This window comes from Geotrypetes seraphini, chromosome 6 (assembly GCF_902459505.1).
Source record: "Geotrypetes seraphini chromosome 6, aGeoSer1.1, whole genome shotgun sequence".
NCBI classification, from domain to species: Eukaryota; Metazoa; Chordata; class Amphibia; order Gymnophiona; family Dermophiidae; genus Geotrypetes; species Geotrypetes seraphini.
The window spans coordinates 113317481-113340620 of NC_047089.1; the positions used below are offsets into that span (position 1 = coordinate 113317481).

Consider the following 23140-nt stretch of genomic DNA (forward strand, 5'->3'; position numbering starts at 1 on the left):
ATTCCCTTTTCGGAAGTCTGGTTGTCCATATATGTACATTTGCCAGTATCCATTTATTCTTTTCTTTTTGAATATTTCTGGCGTCTTCCTCACCTATGCTTGGATTCTCCTGCTGCTATGAAGTCGTCTATTATTTACAATCTCCATTGCTATAGTATATTGAGGGTAGGGTTATTCTACTTAGTCTGTATTTATTTCATTCCATTGCCTCTGCTTACTCGTATCAGACAGTATACCTGATTTTCTTGCGAGGCAACAAGCATTTGTTTCTTTAGAGGACAACTCTCCCTCCGTCCTTTTACTAAAGCTAGAGAGTCCCACATGTGAGAATATATGCTGCCTGTTTTCTAAGGATAAAGCACATACCATACCATACCATAACATATATTTTTACAACCCACCCACCTAGTTGTCTTCTTCACTTGAGCATAGAACTGATGACCTTGCAACCTGGCGTTGGGCAGGAAGGCACTTGCGCATGCACGGTGCGGGCAGTTGTGAACTTTAAAAAAAATCTTAAAGTGCAATACACTTTTACCACTGTCTGTATCGGGCTCCGTGGATGATATTGCTCCCAAATGTGAAAATATCTGCCTGCTGTCCCTGGATAACACCTGTTACAATAAGTAACTATGCTTTTTTTAGTCCAAGCTACATAAATCCTTCAAAGCACCCCCAGGCAGACAAATAGTAATGGATTTGTTTTGGAACCAATATCCATTTTTATAGATAAGTTTTTAAGATCATTGGTAACATTGATATTTTTATATGTTGGAGATTCCTCTAATACAATCATTTTTTGAACCAAATAAAGTTTGGATGCAGTCTTTATATACTAACATCCTATAAGATGAGGTCCTTATGTTATTCAAGAAGAATATTATATAAGAATACCTGTTTGAAAAGAGTACTGGTTTAATTCATGAAGCCCTTAGCTGAAATTAGTTTCAAGGAAAATAATTTGTGTTGAAAAAACATTCTACAAACAAATAAAAGGTAAGATTACTGTTAGGTATATTGCTTTGAGCATTCTGGTCAGGATCTGTTATATGAGGCAGCTGAAATAATATTAGTGTTTTTTTAAAATTATGTATGAATTCTCAGACAATTTAGAAAACAATTTGAATTATATATATTTTTAGGATGTATTTAATCAATAATTAAAAGAGAATTACAATCCGGCTGATTTTATTTGAGCATAGATTAATTTGCCATAATTTGAACTATTTTGTATGTAAAAAATAATTTGTGACGTGGTATTACTGACTGAGTTTTAAAACACTAGATTAGGCAATATGTTTAATATTATTAGAATAAAGTTAAAGTTGGATTTTGTTGAATCCATTTTGGTTCTGTTTTGTTTTTTTTCTTTACAGGTCAAAAAATTATATCCCCCCCCCCCCCCCATATTCAGCATTACTTAAACAATCAGAAACAGCCACTGACTGGTTAAATAGTGTTTTTGTGGCTAGCCGCAAATATATAGTGAGAGATAACAGATTATCTCCTACTGACTATTTGCAGTTAACACATACAGCTAAACCTGTTATGTCACACGACTGATTTAGGCATGGATATTGTCAATGGTCAAGCCCCTGATATGTGCAGTAGACTGGGTAAGCCTTGACAAGCTATGGTCTGGCATGTCCCCTATAACCAGGGGAACCCTTCAGACCTTCATCTATAAGGCAACTGCCTATGGTTATTGTACCAGGTGAGTATTCCTTACTCACCTGAAGGAACACATAAACAATAAAGCAAATTTTTTTTTTTTAAAGTCAATCAATTTTTATTATCAACAAAAGAACAAAAACAAAAGATACAAAAACAAAACAAAGTAATAAATCAGAATACAGCGGCATAAGGCAGCAGAGCAAACAATATACCAGGGAAAAAGCAGATATATCACTCTGGCTTATAATAACAAAGCATGATATAGGCTAATAGTATCAAGAGTAGAATGATATCAGAAATACAGCACTGTAAATAATACATTGCGAAAAAGCAATAGATTTCGGGGAGACATGTCAGGTCATACAATCGCAATAGGAAATCAAGGGAGACCAAATATTGCGAAAAGAAGTGTGGGAATCTCTGCACTCGGCCACTCTGGACTCATATTTATAGGCAGATAGCACCATGGACCACCATTGAGAGGTAGATATCTGTCGTTGCGTCTTCCAATTAAGTAACACAGTCTTGATGGCCAATCCACAGAGAATGTCATATAAGGTCTCCATAGGACGAGGAAGAGGAGGGTCAAGTGCAGCTGATCGCAATATCACCATATCGTATGTTAATGCTACTGGAGATGGAATAATATGACTAACAATGTCACTTACCTCCGACCAAAAGCCAGAGACAAAAGAGCAGTCGAAAAGCATATGTTGGAATGTTCCATTAGAAGTAAGACATCTCCAGCACCGATTAGAAGAGGTGGGTGCAACTCGGTGTTGTTTGACAGGGGTCCATAAGGATTTATGAAGAACAAAGAACAAAGATTGTCGGATAGAGGCCGAGTGCAGAGGTCTATTACATCTCCGCCACACCTGACTCCATTGAATCTCAGTAACGGGAAGTGAGAGATCACGTTCCCATGCTTTCTGTACAGGTAAGGGGGTATATGAAGTCTCTCTTTGGAAAACATTATATATCACCGACATTACATGAGGCCTGATACTCCATGTGGATAACATGGGGACAATGGAAGAGGATTGGATATGGTGTAAACGCTGCAGGTCAGTCCCAAAAGAAGTAGTCATACTGTGTCGAAGTTGTATGTATCTGTAGGCTTGATTAAGAGATAACCCATAAGTGGAATGTAGCTGTGAGAATGTCAACATAATGTTCTCCCTCACTAAATCTCGTATATACCAGATCCCACAGGCGCTCCAGATGGTCCATTAGATCATTCGGGACCCAATAGTTATCTGTGGATTTCCCCAAATAGGAGAATGATAAGATAAATACAGAGGAGATCCCAGAACTTGGCCAAGACTCATTAATGCTTTTTGAGATGCAGAGAAAATCACCCACTTTCTGAGTATTGGAAACCCTGAGGAAAAACAAATCTTATCAAGTAAGTAGGAATATACTAAGTTCCTCTCGAGCTCCCCCCTGTAGGGTAGATCAACACTTTCCGGGGGCAGGAACCATTTACTGACACCTCGTAAGAGCGCTGCAGAGGCATATAGGGTGTAATGGGGGAAGTTTACTCCACCCTGATTCCAGGGGTTTTTAAGGGTTGACAGTGCAATGCGAGATGGCTTCCCGTTCCAAAGAAACTGGACAAGAATCTTATCCAACTTTTTGAAGAAAATAGGGGGAAATGGAAGAGGGAGCATTTGTAAAACATATAATATTTGGGGAGACATCATCATGCGTATGGCCTCAAGTCTACCCCACCATGTCAAGTGTAGGGGGGACCACTGAGAACACATTGTTTGAATCTTTGTTAATAGAAGCTTGACGTTCAAATCTAACGTGTCCTGCCAGGTGCTACAAAAGCGTATGCCAAGGTATTTAAGATCTTGCGGGCACCATTTGAGGCCAAAGGGAGATATCATCGCTTGAGTGCAATGGGAGTTTAGAGGAAGCACCTCTGTCTTGTCCCAGTTAATGGTATAGCCTGACAAAGAACCAAACTCAGAGAGTAGTGTGAACACCACGGGCAGAGTGGACTCCGGATTGGTGACGTAAAGAAGTACATCGTCCGCAAAAGCGGAAAGATGGACCTCTCGAGGCCCCACCTTTATACCTTGAATAGCGTCTGAGGAATCTAAGCGTCGAAGTAAGGGCTCTAGAGCCAGGTTGAACAGAAGGGGCGACAAGGGGCACCCCTGTTGAGTACCTCGAGATAGAGAAAAATAAGAGGAAAAATGACCATCCACATTCAACCTGGCTCTAGGATTAGAGTATAAAAGATGCACCATATCAATGAAAACATCACCCAAATGAAACCAATGCATGGTATAAAATAAATATCTCCATTTCACATAGTCGAAAGCCTTTTTGGCTTCTAAAGACATCACGCATTGTGGAACGGAGACATTACGGGCGGCTTGGAGCACGTGGCAGAGGACTCTTGAATTATCGGACGTAAGTCGTCCCTTAACAAAACCGCATTGAGTAGGATGTATGAGTAATGGTAAAACTTTAGCAAGTCGATCTGCAAGTATCTTGGCGTAGATCTTGCAATCATAATTGAGTAAAGAAATTGGTCTGTAATTTTTAGGGAGCAAGGGGTCTCGTCCAGGTTTAGGAAAAACCACAATGTCCGCTTCAGTAAAAGTTCCTCCACTCGAACCTTTATCCAAGAAATCATTGTATAGTCGAAGGAGTAATGGAATCATAATGGTTTGAAAAGTTTTATAGAAACCCAGGGGGAGGCCGTCTCCTCCTGGGGCCTTGCCCGACCGCAGACCACCAATGGCCCTACTCACATCAATAGCTGACAAGGGCTGATTGAGCTCCATACGAAGCTTGGTCGGAAAAGAAGGAGGGAGCAAGTCCCGAAAGAAATCATCAAAATCACTCTCGGTGGGGGTTACCCCCGAGGTATACAATGTCTCATAAAAGGAGCGAAACTGATTAGTAATGGCAAGCGGGTCAGTGACTAAAGAGTCCCCCTGTTTAAGGGCAGTAATATGACGAGCCCTCTGTTTCTTTTTGAGATAATTAGCTAATAGGGTACCTGCTGTATTTCGGTGTTCATAATATAGAGCACCCTCATGAAGCAACATTACTCCTGCTTGCTCTGATAAAATGGTATTGTATTGAAATTTTAATTTTCGGATTTGTATCAATTTTGAGACATCTGGTGAGATATGATAGCGTGTCTCTAGGGATTTTATCCGATTATCGAGTTCAATGAGAGAACTCTTTCGTAATTTGGCTAGGTGAGCCGAATATGCTATTATTTGACCCCTCAAATACGCCTTGCAGGCATCCCATATAGTCTGAAAGGAAACAAGCGGGGTATCATTATGGAGGAAATATTCATCTAGCCATTGCTCTACCTGAGATATGAATTTACGATCCATCAATAAAGCAGTATTTAGACGCCAGGAGGAAGTATTAGATGAAGGAGCTGATAAGATATATGTTATTGATACAGCAGAGTGATCCGAGAGAGGACAAGAAATTATAGACGATGATTGTACAGAGCGTATGAGTGATTTAGATATCAAAAAATAGTCTAACCGCATAGCCGACGCATGGGGCATTGACCAGAATGTGTATTCTTGGTCTTTGGGGTGAAAAAGGCGCCATACATCCGCAAGATCATAGGACTGTAAGATATTAAGCAAAAGAGGATGTGTCGACGGTGTACGGTAAGATGATTGGGATTTACGATCAAGGTGTGGATCAAGCACCAAATTCCAGTCTCCACCCACAATAATACAATCTGAAGGAAGGGAAGCCAACTCTCTAGATATCTCATGAAAGAACTTCGGATCTGAAATATTAGGTCCATAGACCGAAAGAAATGTATACCTGCTGGAGGCTATGTCAAGGGTAACTGAAACCCATCGGCCCCTAGAGTCGTGGGATGAGCCAATTATAGTGTATTGAAGGCGTTTAGACAGTAAGATAGCAACCTCACCCTTAGTGGAATCTGCTGGTGAGAAAAAACAATGTGAGACCCAATCCCTCTTTAGCTTGACAGATTCAATAATATTCAACTTGGTTTCTTGCAAAAAAAACTACCTGTGAGGAGTGGTGCTTACAGAACAATAGCATTTTCTTTCTTTTGATAGGGTGGTTTAAACCTCTAATATTCAATGATAACACTTTACAGATCCCCATCATAAGAAGTTAACAGCAAAATCAGGTTAAGGAACAGTACTGTGCCAATACAAATATCCCCATGCCATGCAAAAGTTTTATGTGACATACTCTGCCTTGGACAAAAAAAACAAAGAAAAAGAGAAACCCCATACATACACACATTCATACTACCCCCCTCCCCTCCACATACATAACAACACCCCCCCACCCACAAGGCAAAGGCCTTGTAACCATCCCGCCCAAAAGGCGACCCACAGGCCTATGGAGGGGAAGAGAGGCTCTCGGCAGGAAGGCTAAAAGCCAGCAGCCTCCCCCCCATCAGCCCCTTGGCACATCAAATTTTCATAATACATAAAATAATATCATAAGAACCAATCACTCAGAACATTATAAAGTGCAAAAGAAAACAACAGTTGCTGAACGAATGTAAAACATTCTCCGAACCACTCAGGGAGAGAAATCAGAGAAAAAAGCACAGCCAGAAAGCTGAAGCAGTGACTTTATGACAGTCAGGTATCCATGCGGTGCAGATCTTCCTGTTCTTTTAGAAAGCGGTCAACTTCATCAGGATCAGTATATGTCTTGGTTCTGTTTTGATAGGTGATCTTGAATAGGGCCGGTGATAGGAGGCCATAACGCGCTTCAATAGCCCTTAGACGAGGACGCATGGCTAGAAACTTGTGGCGCTTTTCAGCGGTAGCCTTCGTAAAATCAGCTGATATATAGATGGTTTGGCCTTGCCATTCAATTTTGTGCATGGTTTTCATTTTTTCCAAAATGAGTGCGACATGAGGAAAGCGAAGAATTTTCATGACCACCGGTCTTGCTCGCTGAGATCCGGTCAGGGCTTTAGTCGGCACCCGGTGGGCTCTTTCAATTTCCAGAGTTCTGTCGAATGTTATAGATAAGACCCTGGGTAACCATTCTTCAAAGAACTTGCAGGGATCAGACCCCTCAGACCCCTCGTGCAGGCCGTTCAGGCGCAGATTATGACGACGCCCACGATTGCCCAGATCTTCAAGCTGCATTTCCAGCGCATGTAGAGCTTTGCGGTCCATTTTTTGATTCGTATCGAGTTCAGCAATACGTGAGTACTTTCGTTCTAATACTTGCATTTTCGCATCCATAGTCGAGATTTTTTCGGTGAGATTCATAATTTCATGTTTTATGTCCTTGATATCATCTTTGCTTTCGGACATCATGTTTGAAATAAATTGTAGTTGTTCCGAAATCGTGGCCTCCGAGTCACCACGTGGTCTGCTCACTTCCCCTTTAGTTGGTGTCGGGGGATCCTGTTTCGGACGTTTAGCACCGGACGTGCCAGCAAAGGCAGCCTCAATCTTACCCTGCTTGGGTTGATGCATCTATGCAACAAAAAAGAACTCGAAGACAGATCAATTAAATGAGTGAAAAGTTCAAAACAACGAGGCTGTGGACGGGAGCTCGTGACCTAGGCTTCCATACCGATCGGGCTCTCTAGCGCCCCCCCAATAAAGCAAATTTTAAAGTTTATTCTGACCATTGGCCAGACCGTGGTTGAAAAGTTCACCACTTCCATATAGCAGTTTCACACAGCAAGTCAAGAAAAAAAAAACAAAACAAAACATAGTCTTTCACAAAGGTCAAGAATGACTCTGAGTCAGATAGCCATCTCTGAACTTTTGGGAAAAACTATCACAGTCCTCTTCACCAAAAATTCAGAACTATATTCTACTTAGTTCAACAGGAACCCAAGAAGTGACACATCAGGAAAATACAGGCAACATATGCAGCTGTATTAAACCAATACAGCTCCATTTTTCTAATGCTTTGCCCACTTATGTGCTGGTTTGTGGAGCAGAGCCAAGCTCCCACAGACATGAGCAGCTCCTTAGACACGAGTAGCTCTAACTTTGTCTTTTGCCAGAATGGCAAACCAACAGAATAAACGCCTTCCCAAGATTTAAATAGCAGGCTCTCTCCCCAAACGAAAATTTATCGCACACAGACTAGAGCCCTCTGGTCCCAAACAGGTATTTGGCACAAGCAGGTGAATGCAAAACAAAGTATGGATAAAACTTTCACAACAGCAAGAAAGATAAGTTACAGCATTTGTTTTTAGCTTCTTCAGCACCCGTGCTTTGATGATCAGCATATAGCTAGCTCCACTGAACATAACACAGCAGTAACAAAAGAAAGTAGCAAAATGCAAACAAGGCTTCTCACAACGTTGTTTGAACACAGTTCCAATACTCCTAGCCTAAAGCCAGTCCAGTTCTTTTAGCAGCAGGAAAACTTTTCCCAATTCAAAAACAAAACTAAGAAAATAGTTAAGCAGATAAATTCCTCTCTGCCACACCAACAGTGTCTGAATCAAAAACCAGGAATAAAAGAAACTCACATAATCCAGTAAAGTTCCAAAGCCTCTGGGTAGGTTTCCAGCTCTGTGTGGTGGTGACCTCTTGTGTGTCCATGGCCTCGATCTCACCATGCTCCAACACACCTGGGGAAGAGAGTATTTCTTCCTCTTCCTTCATCTCCCTTATGGCTGGTTTGAGGGAAACTGGCGCTCCCTCCATGGCTCTCCATTTCCCTGTCTCATTAGCCTCTCTTTAAGATACTGGAAACCACACCTCCTCAGCTTGGATAGGGGTATGGGACTAAGCTCCCTAGGAAGCTTGTGTATGAGGTCAGATTTAGCTTCCCTGTAGTGTCTCTGTCTTAAAGGGACAGGCTGTAATTTAGTCATAAACACCTTACCTGTGTTCAAAATAACTCTAGGATAGTGTAATGCTGTCTGCTTGAGTTTCTAACTCTTCCTCACTGGTGCAAGAGGGGTCAGCGAACTTGTGGTCTGAAGGGCTGACCTGGTCAGCTCTTCAGCACAGGGGTTTGGCATACTTGTGAGCAGATCCCGGGACAAAGTCTGTGCTGGTGCTGGATTTTTCACAATATTCAGCACCAGACTGGATAAGATTAATGATTCAATTAGTCCTATATTTGATCACTATAACTTAACTAGTTAAGTGTTAGCGGCCAAAAACTATCAGATATTTAGCGCTGTTTACTAGAAATGGCCAAGCATTGAATATCTGGGTTTAACATCAGTGATGACAGTCAAAATGCTGCCCACTGATATCTGAATGTAAGCGGGTAAGTGTTTATTACAGAATAAAGAAGTGTGTGGGCCTTTTGCTTAATGTTTTGCTATTTGTCTTTAGTACTTTGTTAATATCTAGGTTTCATTTGTGCTGAAGTCTGTGGTGCTAACTATAAAATAGAAGCTTGTCCTGGAACATACTTGATTTTATCCCAGGACAAAGCAGTCAGCATATTCTCACGTATAGGTGACGTCACCAAATATTGTTTGTTGTTTTATTGCTGGTGGTGGGTCTTGGCCCGGCGGGGCCTCCTCTTTTCCTCAACCATCGATTCCGCTGACAGAATTCAAGAAGTGTGGTCGCTGTGCTCGCACTATCTCGTTGATGGACCCTCACAACTGGTGCTTGCAGTATCTGGGTCCTGAGCACCGCATTCAATCGTGCAAACTCTGTTCTTCGCTGTAGAAATGAACTTTAAAAAACCACACCCTGCAGCAAGAAAAGCTCTTTGGTGTCCACATGGAGGGTGAACCTGCTTTGATCCTGTTGACATCGAAGGCCCTTCGACACCAGTGGAGAAAATGTCATCGATCTCGGTGCTGCAGTACACTGTCCCACTAGGTGAGCTGGTTAAGAAGCCTTCCCCTACTGGGACGCAGGTCAAAAAGGCATCGAGCCAAATCATGCCGACCTTGCACAAGTCCCAGAAGTGTGCCTCGACATTGGCTTCCTCCTCGCTAGAACATGTTGCTGCATCCAAGGTACATGCGTCTATGCCTTCTGTACCAGTGCTTACCCTGAAGCAAAAGATGGAGGCTTTGTTTCAGCAGGAGCTTGGAGATCAGTTCCACTAAATGCTCCTGATACTGTTTTCTCCAGTGTCGGTCCAGCACCGTCAATGTTTCCTCGGAGCAGTTTCTCACCCCATTTTCATGCATTGATCTGCCTCCAAACACCGTTCTCCTCGACATCGATCTGATGAGGCATGCTCTATTTCCAGACGTCGTTCTTGATGCTCATCATCTTTGAGGCACTCAGACCGCAGTCATACTAAGTCCATCATGATGTCTCAAAGAAGAAGCGGTCTGAGCCTTCGACACCGGAGCGGCACCGATCTATCAAGGTGTCTAAGAAAATGAAGCATTCCCCCACCTCAACGCTGGATCTGCATCGATTGAAGACAAAGTCCCCTGCTTTACTTCTGGAATCAGACCTTCTTTATAACTCGGACCAGGATTCATCTCCATCAGCTGCCAAGCTTGAGACTTCCTTACCATCTGGCTCTCTGGACTTTCTCCAGCCCCAGAGGCATTACCTGCAGAATCTCTCTCTTTTTCCAAGTTCATCTGAATGATGGGCAGAGACCTTTCCATTCCTTTGAGGCAGATTCCAAACACAGCAAGAAATTTTGTGAAACCCTTGATTATGATCAACCGCCTAAGGAGCTGCTCAAACTATCCCCTTCATGGTATTTTGAGGGATAATTTTTATAAGAACTTGTAGTCTGCTCTTTCTGTTCCGGTGGCTCCCAGAAATCTGGAATCCCTCTATAAAGTTATACCTCTTCCGGGATTCGATAAGCCACAGCTTCCCCATCAATCCCTGGTGGTGGAATCCACTTTAAAGAAATCTGCTTTGGTGAATGTCTATGCGGCTGTTCCTCCAGGGAGAGAGGGACCCACAATGGATAAATTTGGCAGGAGACTTTATCAAAACTCCATGTTGGCCAACAGGGCGGTCAATTACAACATTTACTTCTCCTGCTATCTGAAGCATCTTGTAAAGCAGTTCCTGGCTTTCCAGAAATACATTCCTGCTTGCAAAGCCAAAGGTTTTCAACAACAGGTTTCTTCTTCTGTCCTGCAGTTGCACAAATATCTTGTACGTTCAGCTTATGATGTTTTTGAGCTGATGTCTCTGGCCTCGTCCATGTCAGTTGCTATGAGAAGACTAGCCTGGTTACTTGTCTGCAATATGGATGTTAACCACCAAGATCGATTAGTGAATGTTCCTTGCCTGGGTGATGATCTCTTTGGGGACGGATACGGCCACCCAGAAGCTGTCAGCCTATGAGACTCATTGGGACATGCTAGTCAAGTCCAAGAAGAAACCAGTTCCACCAAGATCTTTCAAGCCTGCTTCCTCTTACCGTTCTCCGCTAAGGCCTCTGTTCCACCCAGGCCTCAACAATGGAAACAAAAGCAGCAACAGCAATTTCTTGATAAATCCCAACCACTTGCTTCTGCTAAATCACAGCAATCTTATTGACCTGCTACAAGAAAGCATATCCAATATCACCATCTCTCATCCTCTCCCTCAGCAAATAGGGGGTCATCTTCAGATTTACATCCATCATTGGGAGCTCAGCATCTCAGACCTCTGGGTTTTGAAAATTATTTGGGAGGGTTACTCTCTTCATTTCTCTGTCCTCTCGCCAGATCATCCTCTAAGAGAGTCTGCTTCCAACCCTCACCAATCTCATCATCTCCTTCAGGAGGTTCACTCTCTTCTTCACCTCAGTGCCATCGAGGAAGTATCAGAGGACCAGAAACACCACGGATTTTACTGCCACTATTTTCTGGTACCCAAAAAGATGGGAGGTCTGCGTACCATTCTGGACCTCAGTGCTCTCAACAAAAATCTTGTCCTAGAAACATTTTGGATGTTATCTCTAGCCACTCTGTATCCCCTCTTGGCTCACAATTGGTTATGTTCTCTGGATCTCATGGAAGCCTACACTCATGTTCCAATTCACCAGGCTTTCTGCAAGTATCTCCAGTTCCAAGTGGCTTCCCGTCATTACAAGTACAAGATCCTACTATTTGGTATGGCATCTTTGAGTCTTCACAAAGTGCCTGATTGTAGTAGCAGCAGCCTTACAATCTCACAGTCTCCAGGTATTTCCCTATTTGGATTACTGGCTCATCAAGGACCCGTCTCCTTAGGCTGTTGTTCTGGCGTCAAGTCGAACCATTTTTTTCCTTCAGCACTTGGGATTCGAGATCAACTTCCCCAAGTCAGAGCTTCAACTATCTCAAAGACTCCTGTTTAAAGGAGCAATTCTCGACACTACTCAAATGAAAGCATTCATTCCCCAGAATCATCAGAATGCTCTGACTCAACTTTACCGTCAAGTGGACCAGCTCCAATCCATATCAGCCAGGTGAATGATGGTTCTTCTGGGCCATATGGCATCTACAGTCCATGTAACTTCTCTGTCAAGGCTCCATCTCAGAACTCCTCAATGGGCCTTGGCTTCTCAGTGGTCCCAAGTGACAAACCTTTTCTCACAACACATTTCTGTAATGTCTCTTCATCAATCACTGCAGTGGTGGATGATTTTATCCAATCTTTCCAGAGGCCTTCTGTTTCATCACAAAGTTTTGACCACAGATGCCTCAACTTATGCCTGGGGTGCACATCTGGATGGTCTCCAAACTCAAGGTATTTGGTCCATCAAAGAATGGAAGTTCCACATCAATCTGCTAGAGCTCAGGGTGATTTACTACGCTCTCAAAGCAATTCAGCATCTTCTCGACAGTCAAGTCCTCTTGCTTCACACAGACAATCAGGTAGCAATGTTCTATGTCAACAAGCAAGGTAGCACAGAATCTCTTCTTTACCAAGAAGCTCAAAAAATTGGCTATGGGTCACCGCTCGCAACATCTACATGAAAGCAGTCTACATTCAGGGGGAACAGAATTGCTTAGCAAGCTCAGCAGAATTTTTCAACCTCACGAATGGACGCTCAACTCTGCGGCTCTCCATCCCATCTTTGCTCACTGTGGCATTCCTCAAGTTGATTTGTTTGCATCTCCCCACAACAAGTTGCCCCAGTTCTGCTCCAGACTTTACTCACCTCACCATCTGAAAGTGGATGCATTCCTCTTGGACTGGATGAAAATGTTTCTTTATGCATTTCCGCACATTCTTCTAGCCGGCTACTCTTCAGTGTTACCATCAGAAATGGATCCAATTCTCTTCCTGGTGTCTGCTTCATTATCATGATCTCACCTCCTTTTCAGTCGAGCTGGTGTTGGATTATCTTCTTCATCTGTCTAACGCAGGACTCAAATCTATATCTATTAGAGTCCATCTTTCACCAGCCACTCGAGGGTAAACCCCTTACTGCTCATCCTCTAATCTCCAGGTTCATGAAAGGACTTTTCAATGTCAAGCCACCTCTCAAACTTCCTCCAATGGTTTGGGACCTGAATGTGGTCCTTTCCAGATTGATAAAGCTTCCTTCTGAACCAATGTCCATGGCTCATGTGAAGTACCTTACCTGGAAAGTTGTTTTTCTCATCTCACTTACCTCAGCAAAGAGGACATCCTTGTCCTTCTCGAGACCGACCCAAACCTCACTAATCTCTCAGAGAACATATCCTCTTGTATCTCGAACCTCCAATCCTGGGCCCACACCGTCCAAATGAAATTGAATGAATCTAAGACAAAACTACTTTGGCTAGGCCCAAAATTAGCTCAGCTACCCACCTCAATCCCACTATCCTCTGGCTCCACTCTGCAGCTCGAATTATCCAGCAAGGTACTGGGTGTCGTCATTGATTCTACATTGTCCTTCAATGACCACCTCAACTCCCTGATAAAAAAATGCTATTTCAGCCTACACATGCTGAGGAAAGTAAGATCCTGTTTCCATCAAAAACATTTTGCCGTTCTTGTCCAATCCATCCTCTCCAGATTGGACTACTGCAATTCTATCTTCATAAGCCTAACGAAAAAAACCCCTTCACAGACTGCAACGGATTCAAAATGCCGCGGCCAAGCTCATCTTTGCAAAAAGTAAATTTGATCACGTCTCACTGCTCCTTTCCAAGCTTCACTGGCTCCCGATAATTTCCAGAGTCCATTTCAAATGCATCTGCCTAACTTTCAAGATCCTCCACGGCATCCTTCCTCCATTAATTCCACTTGTTTGGGACACCTCGAATCCTAATACCACCAGACCTACCCAAAAATCGAAATTATCCTTCCCCTCATTAAAAGGCATCTCCCACCCAGGAAAACTGGGGACTTCCCTCCCCTTCAGACTCACCGAGCTCTGGAACAACCTTACCTCCCCTCTTCGGAACCTGAGTGCTCTCCAACCCTTCCATAAACATCTGAAAACCTGGGTTTTCTCAAGAATCTAACACCCCCTACTCATCCGACATCCTAGCCCTCTAACATTCTTCTTTCCTCTGATCTTCATCTAGCCCTTCCTTATTACAATTCCTGTAAACCGTGCCGAACTCCACGACCATGGAGATGGTGCGGTATACAAACCTAAGGTTTAGTTTAGTTTAGTTTAGAATCAGTGAGCTACAAGCATTAGTAGCAGACCCAACATTTACTGTGTTCCATCATGACAAGGTGGTTCTTCGCACACATCCAAATTTCTCCCGAAAGTTGTCACTGAATTTCTTCTAAATCAGTCCATTGTCTTACCAGTATTTTTTACCAAGCCTCTCTCTCACTCTGGAGAAACAGCTCTTCATACTCTAGACCAGGGGTGTCAAAGTTTCTCCTCGATGGCTGCAATCCAGTCGGGTTTTTAGGATTTCTCCAATGAATATGCATGAGATCTATTAGCATACAATGAAAGCAGTGCATGCAAATAGATCTCATGCATATTCATTGAGGAAATTCTGAAAACCTGACTGGATTTCGGCCCTCGAGGAGGGACTTTGACACCCCTGCTCTAGACTGTAAACGTTCTTTGGCCTACTGTCTTGACAGAACAAAGCCACACTATAACAACTGTTCATCTCCTATGAACCTAACAAGTTAGGGTGTCCTATTTCCAAGAGAACGATTTCCATCTGTTTAGCTTCATCCATATTGTTCTGTTATGCTCAGGCTGGACTACAACTGGAGAGTCATGTCACAGTCCATAAAGTTAGAGCTTTGGCAGCTTCAGTAGCTTTTCTTAGATCCACTTCTGTTGAGGAAATCTGCAAAGCTGCCATCTGGTCCTCAGTTCACACATTCACCTCACACTACTATCTGGAATCTTTTTCCTGACGGAATGGGCACTTCGGCCAGTCAATATTACAAAATTAATTTTCCTATAGGCCAACTCTCCCACCATCCCATTCTGGTTAGCTTAGAGGTCACCGATGTAGGTGGGTGGGTTGTGAGAATATGTTGCCTGCTTGTCCTGGGATAATACTAAAGTCCCACTAAGCATCAATTTGCCACCTAAGCTGAGAAATTTCAACACACAAGTTCCTCAGAATGCCACACTAGATATTCGTGTGGTAGTCGTCCTCATAGGAACTTTTAAGTGTGTGAGTTTGTTGTTTTCTAACGTTTCATAAAGTGCAAGTGCTTCAATAAATAATTATCATTTTTGTTGTATTTTTAAATCGTTATCATTTTTGTTATATTTTTAAAGAATTACTGCAAAAGCAAATACTTTGCTTTATAAAACTGGGTCTGCCTCAATCCCCACCGACGCGTTTCATAATTTCATCAGGGTCGGGGATAGGGAGAGCAGAGCAGTTTGAAATCTGAGCATATTGCTAGATCCCTGTTGAGAGTGCCGGGTTTGTAATTGATGCTTAGTGGGACTTTAGTATTGTTACTTTGGTGCACATTTTGATTTTGTGTCCTGGGATAAAGCACAGTTACTTACCGTAACAGGTGTTATCCAGGGACACCAGGCAGATAGTCTCACAACCTACCCACCTCCTCAGGTTGGCATCTTAGCTGGCTTACTGAACTGAGGGACTGTATACCTATGTCAGGCGGGAAGACACTCGTGCATGCGTGGTGTGGGCTATCGCAAACTTTCTGAAAGTCTTAAAGTGGCGATGTGCTTTTAAAGTGTCTGTTGGTGATGTTACCCATACATGAGAATATCTGCCTGCTATCCCTGGATAATACCTGTTATGTTAAGTAACTGTGTTTTTTAGTAAATGCTGCAAATATCAAAATCAGTAATGAGTGAGCACTGCATTTAAAAAAAATATTCTGAAAAGTGTTTATTTATTTTAATTTATATATTAAATGATGGCACTGCCTAAGTCTTTTTAACAATAAAAAGGACAAGAGTATCTATGGCATAATGATACATATTAAGTGAACCTCATTGATGTTGGTATTATTTTAAAACTTGAATACAATATCATACTTGCAGTTAATATGCTTTAGGTGCCAGTATTCATACTTGATGTCATTGCAGGTGGCCGGCATGCTATGGCTTTAACTGTTGATGGAAAGGTGTTTTCTTGGGGTGAAGGCGATGATGGAAAACTTGGACACTTCAGCAGAATGTGAGGATATCTTCTTTGCTAATAATTGAGACTTTTCACAGTTGGTCTAAAAATTATTTATTTTGCAAACTGATATATAAATGAAAACTTCCCTTACCCCCAGTTCTATATAGAGCACCTGAGTTTTGTCAGTCCAATCAAAGTTAAGCTTCAAAATAGGGATGAAATGGCAGCTGGTCAGCTAAGTGCACTTAAGCTAGAGGTTCCTAAACTGTGGGTCAAAATCCCAAATGGTGTCACAAAATCCACATTTGGTGTCATGACCTAGGTGGGCTCTCCATAGGTGCATTATCAGTCTGCACATGTGGGGAGTTGCATAATTTTATTTGGTCACAATCATGTGGTCATGAACACAAAAAGATTGGCAAACACTGACTTAAGACACTATTATATAACTTGGTGCCTAAGTTTTCTAGAGCATAATTGTAAAGGGTGCATTCAACTGGGAGGGGTATGGGTGGATCATGGGCATTGCATTGGATCAATTTAAGCAGCAGTTTGATATTTAACTCTAGAAATGACATGGTGACAGAATTTGTCACTGTCCCCGTCCCCATGGCTAACTGTGGAAAAACCATCCAGTGTCATTCTTTAGTGTCTATCTCAACCTTAATCCTTCTACACCAGCATTCTTCAATACAAGGCTTGAGGGTCAGTATTTGTGCCCATTCATACTCTGATTCTTCCCTCACTCCTTAAAGATTAACATGGGGATGGTTTCCCACAGTTATCTGCAGGTATGATAAATTATATCATTCTATACGTCTATGTTTTGATGTGCAGTGCTGTTTATGTCTACTAGTGCTATAGAAATAAGTAGTAGTAGTAGATATACAAATTTGCTGTTATAGTATGTTAGCGTAGTGCCTAGAATAGATTTGGGAGGCCTAACTTTTAGCACCCTTTAAAAATGATCCCCTTAGTTTCCACAGGAGTCTATATACTAAAATATGTGTGAACACCAATATTGTCTTGTTATACCTCATTGGTCATGCAATGTAATATATTTTGCTGATTGTATTTAATTTAATTTGTGAACTGCTTTGCAGCCTTGATAGTCCATAAATTGGATACATAAATAAAGGGAGAATTTTAGAAGTCACTTAAATAGTTATATTAGAAAGGCATTATGTATGCATATATATCCACAGTGGACACAATTCCCAAGGGCAAAGTTGAAAATTGATGTCTGTGGTTCTAATTTTGTAATATAAAAGATGGTGCAGAGCAGATTCAGTAATATAAATATTTATAAGATCACTGGATGGCTAACGCCATCCAGTCACAATGAATCTCGGATCAACAATATATTGTTGTCAGTCCCATATTTAACTATTTAAAGCAATATTTATTTTTTTTCTTTTACTAGTTGCAATGCCAAGTTTGTTAGGTAGTCAGCACTTCACGGCATACAAAGAGACACACACAAGATAAGGCTAATTATCCTACTTTATTGGTTACATAAATTGCAGAGCAATAATATATTGAGTGTGGCTAATATAAACACAAATTACAGAGCAGTGATATACAAAGCACAAATAATTCAGAACAACTTTACCATGATTGATTATGACAATACCGTTCCTCGCAACTGACTGGAAATCCTCTGTTCAGGCAGTGATGGACCGGGTCAGTCGTAGGACTATCCCTTTACAGCGCACTGATGGATTCTAAAGAAAAAGTCCCAGGATGGTCTCTTATATAATACTAGTCTTTAAGACTGTTACATTAACGGGTGCTAGAGTAGATGTCTGGGGGTTTTTTTTTCTTTGTCTCTCTCTTCTTGCACGCTGCTTGTCTGTCATTTTTTCTGTATGTGTCTCTCCCTATGTCCTTAGTGCCCTCAGTGCCTCCTTCCTATGTCCTTAGTGCCCCTTCCTATGTCCTTACCTTAGTACCCCAGTGCCTGCGTACTGTGTCCTTAGTGCCCCAGTGCCAGCGTACTGTGTCCTTAATTCCCCCAGTGCCTCCTTCCTATGTCCTTAGTGCCCCCAGTGTCTCTGTCCTGCTTAGTGCCCTCAGTGCATCCTATGTCCTTAGTGCCCTCAGTGCCCCTTTCTATGTCCTTAGTGCCTCCTTCCTATGTCCCCATCATTATCTTCCAGACTTTGTCCCACCCCCACCCCTGATGCCAACCTGCCTGCCTCCCATCCCCCTGAGCAGCATGTTTCCATTTAAACCCTCCCAATGCCTGTCTACCATCTCCTTGAGCAGCATGTATCCATTTAACCCCCCTGCGCCGACCCTACCCGTCACACCCGAAACCCCCGTTGACCCTCCCAGCTGACCCTCCCACCGCTAGACGGCCAACAAACCTCCCAGCTCCAGCAGTGTTCAAGGCACAGTAAACACACTGCTTTGCGGTCTTCTACTGGCCTAATTTCCTCTGCCGCATCTCTAATGATGAAAAGGCCATCTGTTAGCAGGGATTGTATCCATTGAATGAGGAGAGTGTGGAATTTTGGGCTGGAGGCTTTTAACAGGTATGGAGGGCAATGGTTGAGGTCGCAGGCTGCGTGGCTGTATTTTTTGTAGAGTTTGTTTAGGTCAGACCATTGTATTGTGGTAAAGTCGGGCCAGGTTCTATCTGCTGCTGCTGGTTCTTTTTTTATGGGGGGCATTGTGATCTCATCAAGGTGGATTGGGGTTCCTGCAAAGGTTGTCCTGGCTATTGTAATTTTGTTTCTAAAATATTCAGCTAGAAGGGTCACTTACCACACAGAAGGCAGAACAAAACCTTACAGCCTCACTTCCTTCAGCTCAAGCTATTGCTTCTCACTTTATCAAAAAAAAATAAAAAAATTAGATGTTCTTTTCCACAAACAAACGTTGCTAATACAATATCCACCCGTATTTGTTCTAGGGAATCAAATAATTTGACCACATCCTTGAATTTTTCTCTATCTAAATGTAATAGGTTTATCTTACCCTCTCTTCAAGACCTTCAGAGAGTCTTGAACTCTCTAAATATAAAAGGGGCAAAATCAGAAATATTTCCACCTTTCTTATTGAAGCACTTTTTCTTATTCTCATTTTCATTTTAGATCTGGTCCATACCAGCTTGTCAACAGAAACCATCCCTAAAATATGGAAAGAAACAACTATTTATCCAATAATCAAAGACTAAAATAAGTACACTTGATGCCTCTAATTATTGTCCAATTGCTAATATACCGTTCTTGGCTAAACTCATGGAGAAAATTGTCTTCCGTCAAATATCAGATTTTGTCGAACAAACAAATGTCTTGCATCCAAATCAAACTGGATTCCGTCAGCATCATTCCACTGAACTATTACTCATTGGATTGACCACAAAAATCCTTTATCATCTGGATCACCATCAATCTGTTCTTCTTATTTCATTAGACCTGTCATCAGCATTTGACACAAGCTTCTCCTGTCACGTTTGCAAGACATTGGAATCACTGACCAAGTTTTAGAATAGTTTTCTTCCTTTTTTACTGAACGGTCCTCCAAAGTCATCTTCAACACAACATCCTCAGATTCAATAATAACAGAATATGGAATTCCACAAGGTTCAATTTTGTCTCCTTTACTGTTTAATATTTTCTAGCCTCTCTCTTAACCTTAGGACAGTCCATCGGATTAACAACGTTTGTGTATTGTCACACCCGTGCTCTCTGTGGACACCCTGAGCCATCAGGTAATGGCACGATGTTTGCTACTGGCGTGGTCCCTTTAGAATTAGGGTGTCCTTTCAAGTTGGCCGCCACTAGGCAAATGCCTAACTAAGCTTACTCCCAAGGGCTTTGAAGAAAACACATTTGTCAGAATGGCCTTGGTGTAAAAACATAAGCTTTTATTCGGCCACCGGCCGTAAAATCACTTTGCCACTCCAGGTTTTCCCTGGTAGCATGAACATAATACAAAACCAAAAAGAAAAATTGCATTTCATTCACTATCACTCAGGAATCAGCTATGAGCTTGCTTGGCAAATCATATACAATCATTTAGCTCTTCATAAGGCTTAGACGTGAAACTGTTGGCAAAAGTAACTTTTCACTGTAGAGCTACAGAGGAGAAATTCATATTCATGCCTAAGAGATATTCTGTGCTTTTCCTATAGTGTACTCCAGTGTTTTTCAACCGCTGTTCCGCGGCACACTAGTGTGCCGCGAGATGTTGCCTGGTGTGCCGTACGGTCAGGGCCGCCATCAGGGCAGTACCACAAGTCTAGGGAGAGGGGCGGTCCGCCCCACGTGGACAGGAGAGAGCTGGACGAGGGACCCGCGGAGTTCAATACATCTCGAGCCGCGAGGCTCGTCTTCTGTTCCTGCCTGCCCTGCAGCTAACATATAGCCGATCGCAAGCGTTCCCCGATGTCAGCGCTGACGTCGGAGGGAGGGCTTAAGCAAAGCCTGCCCTCCGACGTCAGCGCTGACGTCGGAGAATACTTCCGTTCGGCTATTTGTGCGCGGCAGGGCAGGCAGGAAGCAGAAGACAAGCCTCGCGGCTTGAGCTTCGTTTTGCTGAGAAAGTTGCAAAGATGGGCTGGGAGGCAAACACGGAACACAAAAGGGGGGAGGGAGTGCGTTTTGGACACAAGGCATGAACTTGGGAGAGAGGAAGGGAGGGAAAGAGATGCTGAGGTGGGGGAGGGAATGCGTTTTTGGACACAGAAGAAATGGACTTGGGAGAGAGGAAGGGAGGGAATGAGTGTTTGGACACAGAAGGCATGGACTTTGGAGAGAGGAAGGGAGGGAAAGAGATGGTTGTGTACACGGGGAATAGAAGAAAGGAGAATTTTTGGTCATAGGGAGGGAGTGAGGTACAGATAGTGGCATACCAGGGTGGGGGGGGGGGCGGTCTGCCCCACCCCAGGTTTACATCCCAAGGGGGTGCACAGCTGGCCACCCTCCAGTGTTGTCCCTAGGCCGGCAAACTGCGGCTCTTTAGCCACTTGAGTGCCACCGCTGCCATCGGGAACAGGCCGGCGCCAAGTTCTCCCTGCTTTTCCCTGTGGGGCCGGCCAATTCTGACGTCAATTCTGACGTCGGAGAGGACGTTCTGGGCCAGCCAATCGCTGCCTGGCTGGCCTAGAACGTCCTCTCCGACATTAGAATTGACGACGGGTGGCGAGAGTTGGTCAGCCCTGCGGGGAAGAGAAGCAGGGAGAACTCGGTGCCGGCCTGTTCCCGATGGCGGCAGTGGCAGCCTATTCCCCAGTGGTGGTGGTGGCATTATAAAATACTTTCTTTGTGTTTATTTGATTCCTATATATTTATATATAGTAAATATAGGCACAGTTAAATTTTTTAACTTTTTCTAATGGTGGTGTGCCTCGTGATTTTTTTCATGAAACAAGTGTGCCTTTGCCCAAAAAAGGTTGAAAAACACTGGTGTACTCACTCTCTCCAGCTGGGCTGGACTTTCCACACAGAAATGGAGCAGGCTTTACGCTGAGAGGATTAATCTCCTTCTCCTAAGAGACATGCAGGCTCACTCAATTACCTAGTTGCTATGGCAATCAATTCACACATGGGCTCTTGCACGGAGTCCTGAAACCAGGAACCTCAGGGTTTAACCTGGCTAGAATTACAGCCTAGTGTTTGGTTTAACTGTGCACATTTCCTGAAGAGGAGATTACTGTCTGTACTGCTATTATTCTTAGGGTAAAGCTATATCCCACTTTCCCTTCCCCTCACCAGCTCCCTGACTGGGAAAATTAATAGCATACACAGATGACTGAAAGCATAATATAGGTTTATTCATACAATTTTATAATAATGAAATCATGCAGTAAGGAATCAATAATTTGTTACCATATATATATTGCATCATCACTCCGATATCGGGGGACCAGCGACTATCAGAGGCAGCACATTCATTTCATATCAGCATCACACGGCTCATCAGCAGTGGAGAAGTCCCGATTCCACTGAGTTCTGCCTGTCTTTTTATGCCCAGATAATGGTCAGGATCCGGTTAGGCACTTTTTTATTCAAAGTATTATGGTCAGGATCCGGTTTATGTATTGTGCTCAAACATGAGCATATATTATGGTCAGGATCCGGTTTATGTATTGTGCTCAAACATGAGCATATCACAGACAAGGTCACTAACCATTTATGCACATCCTGTCTTTTCCCCCCCTTCTCTCGATTGAATCATCCATATCCTGTCTTGCCAGGTGCAAGTTATCTCTCTGAACTCTAGTTCCCCTTTTAAAAAAAGAAAGTTGTTATTCCGTATTAAGATCCCTTTTTGCATGGCAGATGGTTTCTTAAACAGTCATTGTTACTAAAAACAACTCTCATATCATATATATCCCATACGTATCACATTCGGTCCTTAACAATGAGTGTTGTATGTAACCATCATCACTTTTTGTTGTTTACAACAAATGCCATATGCCACATAACAATTCCAGATAGATAAAATTATTACCAGAATAACAACTATTAACAGAGGATGGATGATCCAATCCAGAGTCGTTTTGGCTGAAGGTGAGTATCCTAAAAATATATCCCACCAATGATGTGAAGTAGCATCAGCTATTCCTGTCCCTATTGTCACTATCGAGTCTGCTGCAATAGTGGTGGTAAGCTGATGAGCCATAATACTTTGATTTAGGTATCGGATGGCACTCTGTATTTTGGTTGATTGAGTTAATATTTGCTTAAATCTGGTCAAATTTACATCCCAATTTGGAACATCCCATTTAGTGCTATTCCAAATGATAGCTACATCCTTATCTACATCGGATGTTAATATGAATGTGTCATTTTCCCAGTGCAATACTGAAATGTTATGAATACATCCCGCAAAAGGCACTGCCATTCCTGGTATCACTGGTTGATCAGTTACTACACATACCACTTGTGGTGCTATTTCGACCATATACCTATAGGTTATTGGCATAATAGTCCATTCACATTTGTTTACAGTATTTTGCAATAAACATGGTTCATATACAGCAGATTGCAATTTACAAACTTTTCCATTTAAAGTGTTATCACAAAAAGTTAAATC

General features: G+C 42.6%; 1 protein-coding gene across 1 annotated transcript in view; it reads left to right on the plus strand.

Annotated features, from left to right (window-relative positions):
* HERC2 (HECT and RLD domain containing E3 ubiquitin protein ligase 2) overlaps nucleotides 1–23140 on the plus strand; it is a 3346202-nt gene that overhangs the window by 2042935 nt on the left and 1280127 nt on the right. Inside the window, 1 exon segment of the mRNA XM_033948978.1 lies at nucleotides 16057–16147. Coding sequence (XP_033804869.1) covers nucleotides 16057–16147 — 91 coding nt within the window.